Below are 14,897 nucleotides of genomic sequence, written 5' to 3'. Positions count from 1 at the left end.
GTGGTCTGACACTAGGGATATGGCTAAGGAGGAAGTCCTTGTGAAGGCTCCTTAAAGAAGTGCTATTTAAGCTGGTTGCTCACTGATGACAAGTTGGCTGGGTGGTGATTGCAGGAAAAGGAAGTGATCTAGGTAGATCGGGGAATTTCATTTTAAGGCCCTACACCCCAAGGGCACCTCACTCACTAAGGGGACTGAGAGAAGGCAGCATGGTGCTCACTCAGGGGACTGAGAGAAGGTGGCATGGTGCTCACTCAGGGGACTGAGAGAAAGTGGCATGGTGCTCGCTAAGGGGACTGAGAGAAGGCGGCATGGTGGGTTGAATCCTAGACCCCCACTCAAAGGAAACTCGGCTAAGAGGTTAGAACTTGCTGATTGTGGTTTCTCCCTTTTCAGGCTCTTTTTGATGGTATATAAAGGCTGTCTGGTCTTAACACTGGCCCCACAGATGCAGTGACCGACCATGGTTCTCAGCTGAACACCTCCAAAAAAGACTCACTGCCCACATGTGAACTTCAACCAAGACTCCACAACCAAGCCCAGCCCTCTGAGTTTCCCTGATGCCTCACTTCTGTCCTAGTCATACCCTTCTGGGTTTAGTGAGGCTATTTAAGAAGTTAAGTTACCCTCGCTGAAACACGGGAAAGCAACATGGAAGAAAATGGCCCCACTGGAGAAATTTCTGATTGACGTAAGTGGGGACGTTCCCTTAGGAACATCATGTACCATCTAAGCAGCAGAACCCCAGGTCATCTCTTACTCTGTTTATTTACATGCTATGACAAGAAGATGTGTTTAAGGCTCCCATAGCCTTGCACCGCAATTCAATGCTCTGGGAAAAGCAGCCATATGGTCTAGACATAGTAGGTTCATTTCAGAGTTCACGCATTCCGAGTGTGGCACTGTCCCCTAAATGGTACTTTTGTTGTCCTTCTGTTCAAGACAACAAGCTTCTTCTAGGATCAGAACTGTTTCTTGGAATCCACTGGCAGACAAGCCCATCAGTTCTCTTGGTAGGTCAGATGTTTCATAATTAGCCTAACTCACTGGTTATCTACTCAGTGATTATGACTACAGTGACATAATATTTCAACTGCAGGGGAAACATTCCAGACAGCTAAGTAGCACAGTCAGGCTGGGAATGGCCGGCAGGGCTTCCTGCATCAAGAGGAGTGGACCGCTACATCCTGCCTGGCCATTCTCCTTGTCTCCATCATTAGATACTGCTCTAAAGACCTAAGGGAGATGTGCCCAGGACAAGTGTGTGGTCCTTCTCCCTCTCACTGAGGCTCGATGGCCCAGCAAAGTATGAAAGTGAGGCCCGTGCTCCTAAAGCGAAGCAGTCTGGAGTCTGTGGAGCTTGTGAAACAACCACACCACCGCAGGAGCAAATCACAACAGGTGCGATTCAAGGAAGATGGGAACACGAAGAGTCCAACTGGCGTAACTGAGGCTGATACCCAAACGCCTGAAGACCAGGGGCTAATGGGGAAGACGCAAGCATCCCGGCACCATCACCCTGCCACCTACTCACTGTCTTTCCCCAGGTCCCACAAGGCAGGAGGCTTTCGCAGCATCTCTATCCAGACATCCCCCAGTCTCAGGAAGCATTTCCCAGTTTTCAAAAGGAAGAAACTCACAACTAGCAAGTCTCTGGTGGAAATGCCAACAGCCTCCCCAAGTGCCATCCAGGTCAACGGCAACCTCTCTGAACAGGATATTGTGTCCTCTGACCTTGCCTTCCTGAGGCTGGCTCAGCATCTCGAGGATGGGCCTCGAAGACTCAAAATGCCCCACCCATTTCTCCCTAGGATGTCCAAGGTGCAAAGCAATGGACCTGTTAGCTTCTGCTTGGAATCTGGGACTTGGAGGTCTTCAGAGAAAGCAACAGCTGCCATTCAGGTTCCAGATGATATTTGTCATAGTCCAGGCTGGGAAGCTAGAGAGCCTACTTTCGGCCCAGAAAACTCAGCTGAAGGAAGCAACTGTATACCTGCTTTGGTCACCATGTGCCCAGGGGATGGGCAAAGAGTGCTGACATCAGATCTGGAAAGATTCCCCTCCTGCTTGAACACCAACAGCAGTGCCAACACCACCCCAGGCACAGGACAACTCACACCTGAATTGCTTTTGCCCAAAGATAACCCTGACAGCAAAGACCTTGGCCTTCTGTCTTCTCAGTCAAAGAAGACGTGTGTTCCCTCACCATCACGGACTCACATCTCCTCTGAGCCAGGCTCCCATAGCCAGCCAGCCCATGTAGGAAGAACCTCTGATTGCCCAGCATTGAGTGACAATCACCAGGACCTGGAGTCACTCAAAAGTGGCAGTGCATCCAAGTCTGTCCCTGTGTGTAGGGAGCATGTGACAAAGCTCCCCAGCCAGTCAGACAGCTTAGACCTTCAGACTGGCCTTGGAAGTGAGCACCTTGCTTCCTCCTTCCCAAGGCACGAGAACAAACCTCAGAGCAGCAGGGAGCTTGGTGGTAATAATCACAGTCACCTGGCACAGGGGGAGGAGCTCTGTGACCTCCAAGGCCGGCTGCAATCAGTAGAGGAATCACTGCACTCAAACCAAGAGAAAATTAAAGTCCTGTTGAATGTGATTCAAGATCTGGAGAAAGCTCGCGCTCTCACTGAAGGGTAAGGTGAACTTCTTTATATTAAAATCTCTGGGTGAAGTAAGTCATTTGCTAGGAAGGGGTAGAGTGGAAGCGCAGGACAATGATGGATAAGGTTGTGTCCTCTGAGTGAGTTAACAAATTTGCGTTGCTTTAGTTTCATGTGTGTTTGTCCCAAAAGACTTGAGGGAACCACTAAGCTAAGCTTCGTCTCTACTAATTACTTTGATGACTTGGGCTAGTCTGACACTGACCAGCTCTGTTATGTGAAATGAGGCCGAAGTTCTGACAGAAGAAAGTCAGAGCATACTGCCCCCAAACGATGGGCACGGTAACGGTATGGAGAACATCAGGCAGTATTTGTTGAGGTATAGAGTGTCACCCCTCTAGAAAGGCTCTGAATTCCAAGAGAAGCAATGGTTGAAGCTCATCAAACAAGGCTGGAAGGAGAAGAAAGTACTAGGAATCACCCCAGACTGCCTTAGGAGACTGTGCTGACGGAGAATAACCAAGCACAGGGATCAGGAGTCTCCATATTCACCGGCTACTCATTTGCAAAATTCCTCATCTTTCAGGACCAAGAGCAGGAAAAACACATAACATTTGAAAGCAGTTAAAGATAGACCAAGCACCCCCCAAACGGGGGGTTCCATTGTCACAACCTCACCCATCATTATCCTTGTATCTTCATGTCTCTTGGGGGCATCATGAATACTGAACTATGGGGACTAAGATCATTTGCTGAGGTGATCAAATATGTGTCTCACGTGGCTTTTGCCTATGTGTTTATCATCAACCCGTTCTGTCTTACAGGAGGAACTTCTATCGGACTGGCCAAGATCTCAACAACTGCAGCACCTGTCAGAACACGGCGTGCATCATATACAGGTATCAGCCCAAACTGTGGCCTGCTCTGCGGAGCAGGAAGCCGTGGGTCTGCAGAACACACGAGCACAATGTCCAAAGTGCAGAAAGCTGGGAGAGGCAAAGACAAGTACCTGAGCCTTAAAATGGAAGGTGTTTGTGCAATGTTTTACCTGGTTCCAAAGCAGGGACTCTTTCTTTTCTTATCTACAGGGTCTAGGAGCAAATCCTCTGATGCAATAGGTAGCCAAGAAAATAGGTACCCATCCACCTCTGCATACACATCTGCATCTCATCTCAGTTATTTGTCAGGAGGTGGGGAGAGGAATTCAGGAAGTTTAGAGGTTTGCCCAACTCATGCAGAATATCTTGAGAGCAGAAGAGGCCAGGATGGGGCCTCATATCCAGATCTTTCTAATCCTAGTCCCTATCTCACTGCCTCTTCTCTACACTTAATCTCCTATACCACACGTGTCTTCTATGTCAATAACCATGAGTACTTTGTATTCACTCGTAAGTAAGTACATCATTTCTTCCCAGTGCAAGATAACCTGCAGCAAAAACAATTATTAGACCTGTGTTTGAATCCCCAAATCTGAGCGCAGCCTGCTGGTCCTGGCCTCACTTTCCTTGTGTGGAGTAGGTTTAGTGACCTCTATTCAGACTTGCCAGGAAAACAACTGACACAACATCTGTGAATGCACTTGGAGACTGCAAACATCTGCTGACACCTGGAGGTTCATTGCTGTGATTACTGGAAAGATCAGTGGTCTCCTCACCCAGAAGCCCGCTTGGCAGTACAGCCAGAGCACTCATTCTAGTTGACAACATCTAATTTCGTTGGACAAAGAAGTATGGTTTTGTTTTCTACATGACATTTCTCTTTGGAAAGAAAGAGCAAGGACCTGAGCAAACCACTGCTCTACCAGGCTGCCTGTCTTCTCTCAGAGCTTTTCCTTCCCTCTGTAGTAGCCTGGGATCTCATCCTAATGAGGCACTGTATACCTGGACACCAGCCAGTTCTTCCATGTAGGGAAGGCCCTGAGCATCTTCTCATTGGCCAGTTGGCTCCCTACATGGAAGATTACGTGCCTACACCAAATAACGGGAGACTCAAGACTACTTGCAAAGTTCCCCCAAAGCTAAAAGCAGGCCTTCATATCTCAAAGCAATAGCCCCTCCAGAAAAGAGGATTCTTGAGAAAGGCCTGCAGCACTGGAAAGTGAAGCAGGAAGTCCTCTCTGTTGCTGCTCTCTATTTTTAATCTCTCATCTTAAGCAAAGTTCCTAATCAGAAAAGAGTACAAAAATTATTACATGTCTAGACAGCAAAGAAGAATAAAAAAACTATTCATCAGAAGCAGAAGAATTGATTTGGACTAACTTCCACTTACATTTTAGACAGAATTCCTTCAAGTACCCAGGTGATGTGTTTTCTATTATTTTTAGTAATTTTCTTTTTTAATATAGCTTATGTTAGTAAAAGAAGCACGTGATTGTTTTCCAGTCTAATGCAAGTTTCATGACCTTCCCCTGAGCAAGTCATTTTTTGCTTCTGGGATTCCTTATTGGAGAAATGAGAGGCTTTAATTAGATGGTCCCAATGGTGCCTTGTAGTTCTGACATTATGTTATTCCAAGTTAAATTAACAGTGACAATATTTGGTGAAACTGTGACTTTCCAGAGTCTGAGACTGTTTGCTGTAGCACAAATTGTTAGAAGGTCTTACTAATAAAATCAAACCCAGGTATTGGGGTAAATTCTGAAAGATCAGAGAGACAGAACAAGCCACAGCTACTTCACCTTGCCAATTCCTCAGCTGATCCTATTTCCTCAGACTGGAAGCCTCTATGTCCTCATCCAAATGGATCTCAGCTGAACTGCTGCTAAAAGCCTAAAAGCTTAACCAGCTCTAGGTCCTGGTTTTCATGCCTTATATACCTTTCTGCTTTCTGACATCACTTCCTGGGATTAAAGGCATGAGTCACCATGCCTGGCTGTTTCCAGTGTGGCTTTGAACTCACAGAGATCCCGATGGATCTCTGCCTTAGGAATGCTAGGATTAAAGGTGTGTGTGCCACCATTTTCTGGCCTCTATGTCTATCTAGTGACTGTTCTGTCCTCTGACCCCAGATAAGTTTATTAGGGTACATAATGTATTGGGGGACACAATATATCACCACAGTTTGCATTTTCCTAACCCTTGCTTCACAGATCCCAAGCCAGCATTCTAAGGCAAGTTACATCCCAGCTGGCATTGCACACCTCCATGCTCTCCTCCCATGCTTCACCAGCATGCACTGTTTGTATCTGTCCCTCAAAACATCCAGTCTGTGTTGCCCTTCAAACCTGACTGTCATCCCAGACAGTATCTGTATCCTTGCTTCTAAATCACTGCAAAGGAATGGGCAATTAATTTGATGAAAGCAAAAAAGATCAGAACAGCATCCCTGTCATGGCAACAGTGAGATGAGAGTTGTCATTTAAGGGAAAAAAATTCAAATGACTTCAAACTTGTGTTGTGTCCTGGAAAGTCAGATCTTAGAAGCTAATGAGCAAGTGATGTGAAATACTCATCCGCAGGCTGTGGTCTCTCTCCCTGATGATGGATGGGTCCAGGACTCGTCACTATACATAAAGCACATGGTACATGATGGATTGCCCACTCACTAGCTTTTCTTCCCCCAGAGAGGCTGCTAAGTTAGCAACACATAAGGTTTGCTAAGTGCTGTTGCCCACAGGCCTCACCTCATCAGCTACGGGCTAGAGCTGTGCTTCCTGCTCCTGTCAAGATGGTGAGGTCATTGGTTCTAAGCAGCTCCTTCTCTCTGACCCCCAAGCCTCCTTGGCTCCCTCCTCTTGCCAGGAATCTCTTGGATAAACCATCAAGGAATACATCCTTGCTACCGATGCCTAAAGGCACCAGGCATGGCTCTCCAGGGCTTCCAGAAATTCAATGTGCCAAGGAGAATGACTTGAAGTTGTTTTGAGTTTTTTTTTTGTTTTTTTTTTTTTAAGGGGGGGCAGTATCTTGCTTTGTTTTTTGCTTTTTTCAGGAGTGGGGGTGCTGTTTTACAGTACTGGAGATCAGACATAGGGCTTTACAACACCAGGCAAGCAGAAGACCACTGGGCTAGGTCCCCAGCACTGTGTATTTTCTAACTAAACTCCCAGGGGAGGGGTGGGAGTTGGCTTTACCCCAGCTTAAGCTGCTTCTAGCCTGTTCAGCCTCCATTCGCTCTTGTTAGCTTTAGTCCCAGGTCATTTACCCAAGGGGTTGTATGAATGCCACTGGTGGTTCCCGAGATTAAATAACACAGAATTACTTAGTGAGAAACTTGTTCTCTTTTCAATTTCATTTCAATTCTTCTGATTACCTAGAAGGGAGAACTCGGTGCTCCTTGCCACAGCATCTTTCAACCCTTCCTAGTGCGCGCTTATCACATTTCTTTGCAAAGAGAGAACAGATCTCAGGTTCATAGCCACAGGCAAGCAGCAGTATCTAGCCAGATTGTAGGCATTTTAAGCATTTTTGTTGAAGCTTTTAACTTGTAAAACTAATCCTCTTAAATATTCATGAGGAATGATACAGGTCCATGTTTCTAAAATTATCTTGCTTGGTTTGTCTACTTGTTTAGATTTTAAAAGTAGACTGATTTTGAGCAGAAAAGGTTAAGTGAAAAATTGTGAAGTAGGGGTGGGAAACTCTCATAGAGACCATGAGGACATCGAGGTGCGGTGGGACACACCTGTAATCCCAGGATTTGGTAGACAAAGGCAGGGGCATTGCTGCTAGATCAAGGCCATGGTGTGTGTGTGTATGTGTGTGTGTGTGTGTGTGTGTGTGTAACCACAAAAGAGGAAAATATCTGATTGAAGTTTAGAAAATAGTACAGCCCCCTTTTTCTTCTCAATAGCAGGCCATCTCTAGGAGACACACCCCTTTCCTCCATCCTTCACCCTGTCCCCTGATCCTCCAGCCACATCTGCCTGAATTTCATCATTACACTCTAAGAATAGTCAGCAGAGCCTCTTTGGAGGACTTTGGTTACATGGTTCATGCATTTATTTTTCTAGATATAGCTCTCGGAGAAAAATCTGCTTGATTTAAGTTGTAAAATGCCTCTAACATTTTGAGGGAAAATAATAGGATAGGTTTTTTCCCCTAAGGGACTGGAGTCCATCTCCCATTCAAGCATATTCCTTAGGAAGTGGAAATAATTTGCAAGCTTGTGGGTCCATAGAAATTCTGGCCATGTGATATTTGCAAGGTGCTAGAGAGAAAAGGGAAATGGAGGAACATCAGGGGTTGTCTGTCCAAGGTCTCATTCTTAGCCTCTTCCCATCCTTTCAGGGGCACTCATGGACTTGAATTCTGTGTCATACTTTTCCTTACCTCTTTTTTGAAATATGTAGGTCTATGTATGTTTTGTGTGCATACATGTGCACACACATGTACGTATACACACACACACACACACACACACACACGCAGTTTTCAACTAACTACTGATAAGTAATGCTTATCAGTATAAGTAATGCTTATCAGTTCCCTGTTTCTATCACCAAATACCTGAGGCAACTAACTTATAAATAGTGAAAAGGGTTATTTAGCTCATGGTTCTAAAGGTTTCAGTCCAAACTTGGGCAGTCCTATTGCATTCAGCCTCCTGTATGGCAGCACAACCCAGCAGAAATCCAACATGGAGCAAGCCACTTATATCATAAACAAGGAAGCAAAGAAAGATTGAGACCAGTTCACAATTGTCTTCAAGGTTAACCTCCCAATGACCTAAAGATCTCTCATAAAGACCCACCTGTTAAAAACTCACAGGAGCCCCTAACACTTTGTGGCCAAACTTCTAACACAGGACACCGCTGGGGTACTCATTTAAATCACAGTGACACCCCAAGTTCATATCACACTCTTCATTTTCCCTTAGAAAATTAGCTCCCTCGCCACGCTGTCTTGCTCAGCACCATTGGCTGTGTGGGGACTCTGTAAAGACACCACAGTCCCTTTGTCATTTACTCTGGTTCTTTACAACATTCACACCTTTAGCTATTAATTCTCCTTATTCAAACTAGTTCCCACATGCCAACCCCTTTGCTCTGGCTAAGTAAATTTCCTGACCACAAAGTTCAGTCACCTCAATGCTGGTTGGTGTTTTTTTCCAACAGGTCTTTCTTGTCCTATCCTGAGTATTCCTCTATGCACATTACCAAATTATACCTGAAAATAGAATCTGGCCATGTAACTCCCCTGCTAAACAACCTTGTCCTGGCTCCCCTTTCCTCTAGCTGACTTTTCAAGGCCCTTGGAACACGATGCTAAGGCTTTCATTTGCAGTGTCTCCAGCTCCTCTCCAGACACACAGACTGCTGAGCTGCGTGCTCAAGCCTCAGGCCCTTGGCCTGGGCCACCTCACTCTTCTGGAGTACCTCTTGCTCCATGATTCTTTATCAACATATTTTTTTAATCTTGCCAGGAAATCCAGTTCTTCCCTGAAAGACTCAAAAAAAGCCCCAGTGGCATACCTGTTCTTCTGCTATACCATGAATCTGTATCACAATCCAGTGTGTAGTACACAGTTAGGACTTCATTGATGCTTACAAGGGAAAAAAAGTGTGACTATATTGATGTGAGGTGAAGAGTTAAAAGTAGTGGCGGGCCTGAGACAGCTGTGTGGATCACCCAAGAATAAAGTCATTGTTGCCATTTATGTGCAACCCTACTTTGAATGGGGGGTTGGGGGTCTGTAATAATCAAATGTTCCTATTAGGAATGAAGGACTTCTACATAGCAGGTCCTTTGAGCTGAATCCAATAAAGACTGGATGTAGCCCATGGATTGTCAATTTAAAATACTTGGAACACTGTATACTCTCAATGAGATGGAACCTAATCAAATCTTCCTCAGATGACTCAGACAGCCGCTGCACTTTCACAGGACATTGAGATCCTGCTCTTCAGGGCTGTCTTGCATTACCGTTCAGGACTTTTGTGCCAGCTCTGGAAGGAAGGGAAGACTCGATTGTAGACAGCCACAAAACTCCCCTAAGCCAAAGTCCCCTTGCCCTGGCATCCAGGCAATCCTGATGCTCTCTAAAGCATTAGAGCTGCAGGCTCTCCAGGGTGATGAGCAGGTGCCTCCTCAGATATTTACAATGTAATTCCTGAACCCTGGGAAGATGCAACTTTATCTGGCAGAAGGGATTTTTGACCTGCTGACGTCCCACACAACCTAAGTCAGAAGCTCATTTTTTAGTAAAAGGGGAACCTGTAGGGTCCTGGCCCCCGTTTTAGGTAACTGTTGCCTTGCTTGCTGACCTTGACCTTGATATCCTCCCTATGCTAATTCCCTGCCGGGTTCCACCCTCCTGAATGCTTAAGGGAAGTTCCTTGTCTGTGTATCCTGCATAATGGGCCTTAACAGCTTAGATGCAAGATTGTAAAACATCATAGCGAACTTCCGGGGGTTCTCCCATTGTGCTGTAAGCCTGTATTTAAGACCTCTTCCCTCCTTCAATAAACAACATTCGGTATTAAAAAAAAAAAAAAAAAAAAAAAAAAAAAGACGTGCACCACCACTGCCCAGGGATATATACATTCTGAAGCACTGGTGGTGTAAAATAACAAAAACAAAAACAAAACAAAAAAAAAAAGTGTGACTAAGTTAAAGTCTTGAGATGGGGGAAATTGCCTGGGTGGTCTGAGCATCACACAGAGGTCACCATGAGGATAGAGAGAGTGGAGAGTCAGAAGAGGAGACACAGTGATAGTGCCAGATCTCACATGCCTAGGGATGTGTGCAGCCCCAAATCTGGAGTGGGTAGACTCCATGTCTCCTCACAGCACTTCCAGAAGGAACTATTGTCCACACCTTCACTTACAGTGCTGGAGGGTTTTGGCTTGCCACAACAAGAAGATTGAAAATCATGATTGTTTCTCAAGCCATGAAATTTCTGGCCCTTTGCTCAGTGGCAATAAGAACCAGACCTTTCACATTAAACACATGCAATATAGAAATCCTACTTGTCTCATTGTAGGTCAGTTTGTCAGATTTTATTTGATCACTTTCATAACTTCAACAGCTGAGGACAGGTATCTGAGAAGAAAGTTAAGGGAAAGAAATAAGAAAGAGTTACCAGGGAGTGAGTCACAGCTTACTGCCCATCTATTATTTACAGGCAAAATGTCACAGCCCTACTACATAATATATAGGATACATTAAAGTACCCCCATTCTACAGATGAGGAAACTGGGGCTGTGGCAGAGCCTGGCATTTGTACAATACTCAAATTAAGCGATCAAGGCTGAAAAAAGATGCTTACTTACAATTGTCTTGGTACCAGTCATTGAAATAGTCTCAGCGCTGAGTTGTGACTTCCTACAAGGCAGATCCTAGAGCACACTATTTCCAAAGGCCAAACCCATTTGATGGCTGCTGGAACGTGGTAAAAGTTGTCTTATTACTGAGTTCTACTCCATCAACAACATCGTAAGCCTTTGCACTAAAGATGCATTCCCTGCATGGGACTCCCAGAACACCACCATGGCCCACTTGCTTCAGAAACTCAGCTCTCTTTGTGTCATTGGTTCATTCCCCACTCTCCTCCCTCTGAAGGAGTTGTAACAAGGTCTTCGGAAAGGTCTGAGGACCTCCGAACAAGGTGAAATTGGGGAAACCTTAAGAAAGAGGAAATGATAACTTCTTTGTTAGATTTTTTCATAGCCCATCCATGAATGGAATTGTTGAACTCATAGCACTTCTCTGTCATACATTTTTGGGAGACTGAGGTACCCTTCTGCTTGGCCTTGATTTGGGGGTGAGATGGTCACATACAGACCTCCTCATATTCAGTAAGGTGCCATGGGAATGGAGGTGATCAGGAAGGAAGGAAGGAAGGTATTGTTCTTGGAATGAGCGTTGTCTTCACATGCTTCTTGTTTGTGAAGCCACTCTGGGGCTTTGGCTTGTATTACACATTGCTTAGGGAAATCATCTGAAATCTTTCACCAGAGATGAGGTACCATTGGTAATGCAGGCTGACATTTCTCCTGTAATTAAAATTAAGAGCAAAGAAAGCCCAAGCCTGCTTCTCAGCAAAGAACTCAAAGGCTGGCACTGCCCTCTGCAAAATCCTAGGAGATTCACAGCAGTTGCCTGACCAGGTGGGTGTGCCAAGCACTGACCTTCACAACCATGGCTTCCCTTCAGGGGAGGGGTGTGATCACTCAGGATGCTAAGTGCCACACAGGAAGCTTCTGCAACCCCCCTAAGCTCTTCAAATTCGGCAGACCACAAGATACTTGAATTCTGTTACTCTGTTACAGACATCTCCACTGGTAGAGTCCTTCTGAACACACTGGGAAATGGGCAGATTTTCAAAAGGAGGTTCCCTGCAGGAGCTTTCCTTTGTGCCTAGCGCTCTCTTTCCAGGGGCTTTCTCCTCTTGGTTTTGATAGTGACAGAACATGACAAAGAGGCTCCCTGGGACACAGGTCACAGCCTCACAGCTGTGCACCCTGCAGGGGAAAAAAATGAAGGCTTCATTTTACAGAGCAAAGAGAGCCTCGGAGAGCCAGTGAGCTGCCTCAGGTCATGTGGTTGGTGGTGCCCTGAGCCCCTCCGGGAGTTTCTCTGTGTGGTTAAGCTGTTTGGCCACCCGGTCTCCATCCTGCTTGTCACTTACTGCTATTACCTAACCAGAGAAAAAGGCATCTCTAGAAATTGCAGTACGCTTCAGCCCTGTGGGTTTAGCAACCAACTCTCCCCTTAAATTATTTAGTATCTTTTTTCCTTTTGTCTGTTGCTCATGCTCTTTTGGCATGGAGGCAGGTAAAAAGAGAACCACCGCTTTCTGTTCTCTAGACAGTGATGAAATCTTCTGGGGGGGGGGCCAGGTAGGACATGTCTAAAGCACACAGCAGAGCTGTCCTCTCTGGTAATCACAAGTGCGTCTCTAGCCCTTGTTAAATTCCATTACGGACTGAGCCACACTATCTCAATATGAATGTGACCATGAGTGTCACCTAGCATCATCCAGCTACTGGCCACAAGCACAGCTTAAAGACTCTCTTGGGGTACCGGTGGCAGCTTCTCAGAGGCCGGCAGGTTGATAGCCAAGTCATTTATTTGTCCTTACTCCCTGCCTCTTTTGGTAGCTTTATCCCTTTCTTCTCTCTTAAGAGTGGAAGGCGAAAGGAGTAAGATTTACAGCAACAGCAATTTATCTGCAATAAAAAGTGAAGCCTACTTTAATGCATTAATAGCTAAAGAGGCTAAAACATGCCATAAATACCGTCAAGCACATCGAGTATCACACAGGAATAACAAGAGGGTGCTGCAGGGACACAGGCCACAGATGACAACACTGTGACCCAAGCCTTTACTTCTTTGTCGAGTCCATAGAGAAATCATTAACATCCATTAAAGAAGTCAACATGCCAGGTATTTGTGCTAAATAAATACTGCGCTTGGGTGAGTCATCTCATTTCAGAGTCCAGATGACAGGATTATTACTCCCATCGTGCAGATAAGGAAACCGAACCTTGGAGGGGTTGAGTTGCCCAAGAACCTAGTTTCCTTAGTTAGGTTCAAACCCTGGTCCCTACCTGCAGATGGCTTTTCTGTTTCCTAGTTCCTTTTGATCTTGCTTTATCAGTTAAAACACGTGTTACAATTCTGAGAAATGGCCAACCCTTTAAGAGAGCTTAGAAAGCTTCTCATCATGGAGGTCTAGATTGCTCTACAGCTTAGCTCTGTTTTTCTGTGTGCTCAGATAACAATCTGTGGTCCTCTGAGGAGTCACCAGCAGACAGATGCCCTAGGAGAAGGGGTGTATTTGACAATTGAAAATGGCTCCAAGTTATGATGCCCAAACTTACAACCCATAAATAATCAACAGTCACAGAGAGAAAGTTAGAAGGACACTACCCCTTGAAGCGGTAGTGGCATTTGGGGGGGCATACACACTAAGGCTATTTTCCCAAACCGTGATTATCCCCCCAAAATGATGTGATTTGCCCTCCCTAGACACATCAACACCCACAGCTGATTCTCTGTAAAGGAAAGCTGCAGGAGGCTAACTCCCATGTGGTACACCCTGGTTCGGTGGAGAGGACTGCAGTGTGCTCCAAACAGAGGTAGGAAAGGAGCAGAGATGCATCTGGAGGGGTCCTAGCTCCAGGCAAATGCTCTAGAGTCCAGCTCTCAGTGTAGGCTGAGGACAGGAACACTCCTCTTTACAAAGCTGTGAGAACCACTTTCCAAGAAGAGAGTGCCAAGGGCCACTGGGGAGAGACATCAGCAGCCAAAACCCAACACGCAAACTAATGATAGCTGAGACCACATATAATCTTAACTAAGTTGTCCCCTAATGGGGAATGTCTTTTCTGGGTACATCGGCTCCCTGTGAGGGCTTCTCTGAAGTATAGAAAGGATATTGGCAGATGAGAAGTCAGCTAGGATGTCGGGACCACCCACACAGCCCAGCCGGAGCCTTGTTCCACAGACAACTGTGGTGTCACACAGGCTATCTAGGTCTTTGTTTCCACCCTATTCCACATCTGCACACCTCTGGCATCCAGGTCTTACATGAGTACATGGAGCTATGCTCCTTCAGCACAGTGTGTGTGTGTGTGTGTGTGTGTGTGTGTGTGTGTGTGTGTGTGTGTACTGGTACATAATCTTCAGGATTAGATTTATGGTCCAAATCACTGGAAGAACTTTTATCCCCTCCGCCTCAGTTTCTTCAACTGGTAAATGAAGATAATACTGTTTCTCTCCTGGAACTATGAGAATTATGAGAGGGAGTGTTACTTTATAGTATGGTGTATAGTATGGTATAGTATAGTATAGTATGGTGTCTAGAATATAGAGTTAACTCCATAAATGACAGTTGCGCTTCCTCTTATTACTGCACATTTAAATTACTACATATCCAGCTCTAACAGGGTTGAGGTACTCATTGCTTCTCTTCAGAGCATGACCCTCATGTGGACATATTCCCTCTTTAGAGATAAAGAGCAAAGAAGTAAGAATCAGGAAGGCAGGCGCTATAGGCTATGGCCTTCCTGAATCCATATATTAAATCTTAGTGTCACATTTCATGGCGATTTGAAAGTGAGAGATGATTGGATCAGAAGAATACAACCTCCATGAATGAGATCGGTGTCCTTGTGGACAAGACTCTAGTGAGTCTGCCGGGCCCTTCTACCATTTAATGTGCTGGGAGGTGACGGCCATCACCAGGAAGCAGGCTCTCACCAGACACCAATCTATAATGCTTTGTCCTTGGATGTCCCAGCCCTTTGGAACAATGAGAATTGCTTATTTGTTGTTTGAGTCATCTACTGTACAGTATTTGTTTTTATAAAAACCTGAATTACAGACTTAGACACACAATTTA

The 14,897-nt window shown here is 45.4% G+C and overlaps 2 protein-coding genes across 2 annotated transcripts in view; one reads left to right on the top strand and one right to left on the bottom strand.

The window, feature by feature from the left end:
* Positions 1–14,897, bottom strand: part of Dock2 (dedicator of cytokinesis 2) — a 408,847-nt gene that overhangs the window by 174,802 nt on the left and 219,148 nt on the right. The window lies entirely within an intron of this gene.
* Positions 1–14,897, top strand: part of Insyn2b (inhibitory synaptic factor family member 2B) — a 106,253-nt gene that overhangs the window by 83,805 nt on the left and 7,551 nt on the right. Inside the window, exons 2-3 of the mRNA XM_006978898.4 lie at positions 475–2,642; positions 3,434–3,508. Of these exons, the coding sequence (XP_006978960.2) occupies positions 1,294–2,642; positions 3,434–3,508 (1,424 nt within the window). The 5' untranslated portion in view covers positions 475–1,293. The remainder of the gene's footprint in view (positions 1–474; positions 2,643–3,433; positions 3,509–14,897) is intronic.

This window comes from Peromyscus maniculatus, chromosome 8 (assembly GCF_049852395.1).
Source record: "Peromyscus maniculatus bairdii isolate BWxNUB_F1_BW_parent chromosome 8, HU_Pman_BW_mat_3.1, whole genome shotgun sequence".
NCBI classification, from domain to species: domain Eukaryota; kingdom Metazoa; phylum Chordata; class Mammalia; order Rodentia; family Cricetidae; genus Peromyscus; species Peromyscus maniculatus.
The sequence above is the reverse complement of the archived record's forward strand: the minus strand, read 5'-3'. Positions and strand labels throughout refer to the sequence as shown.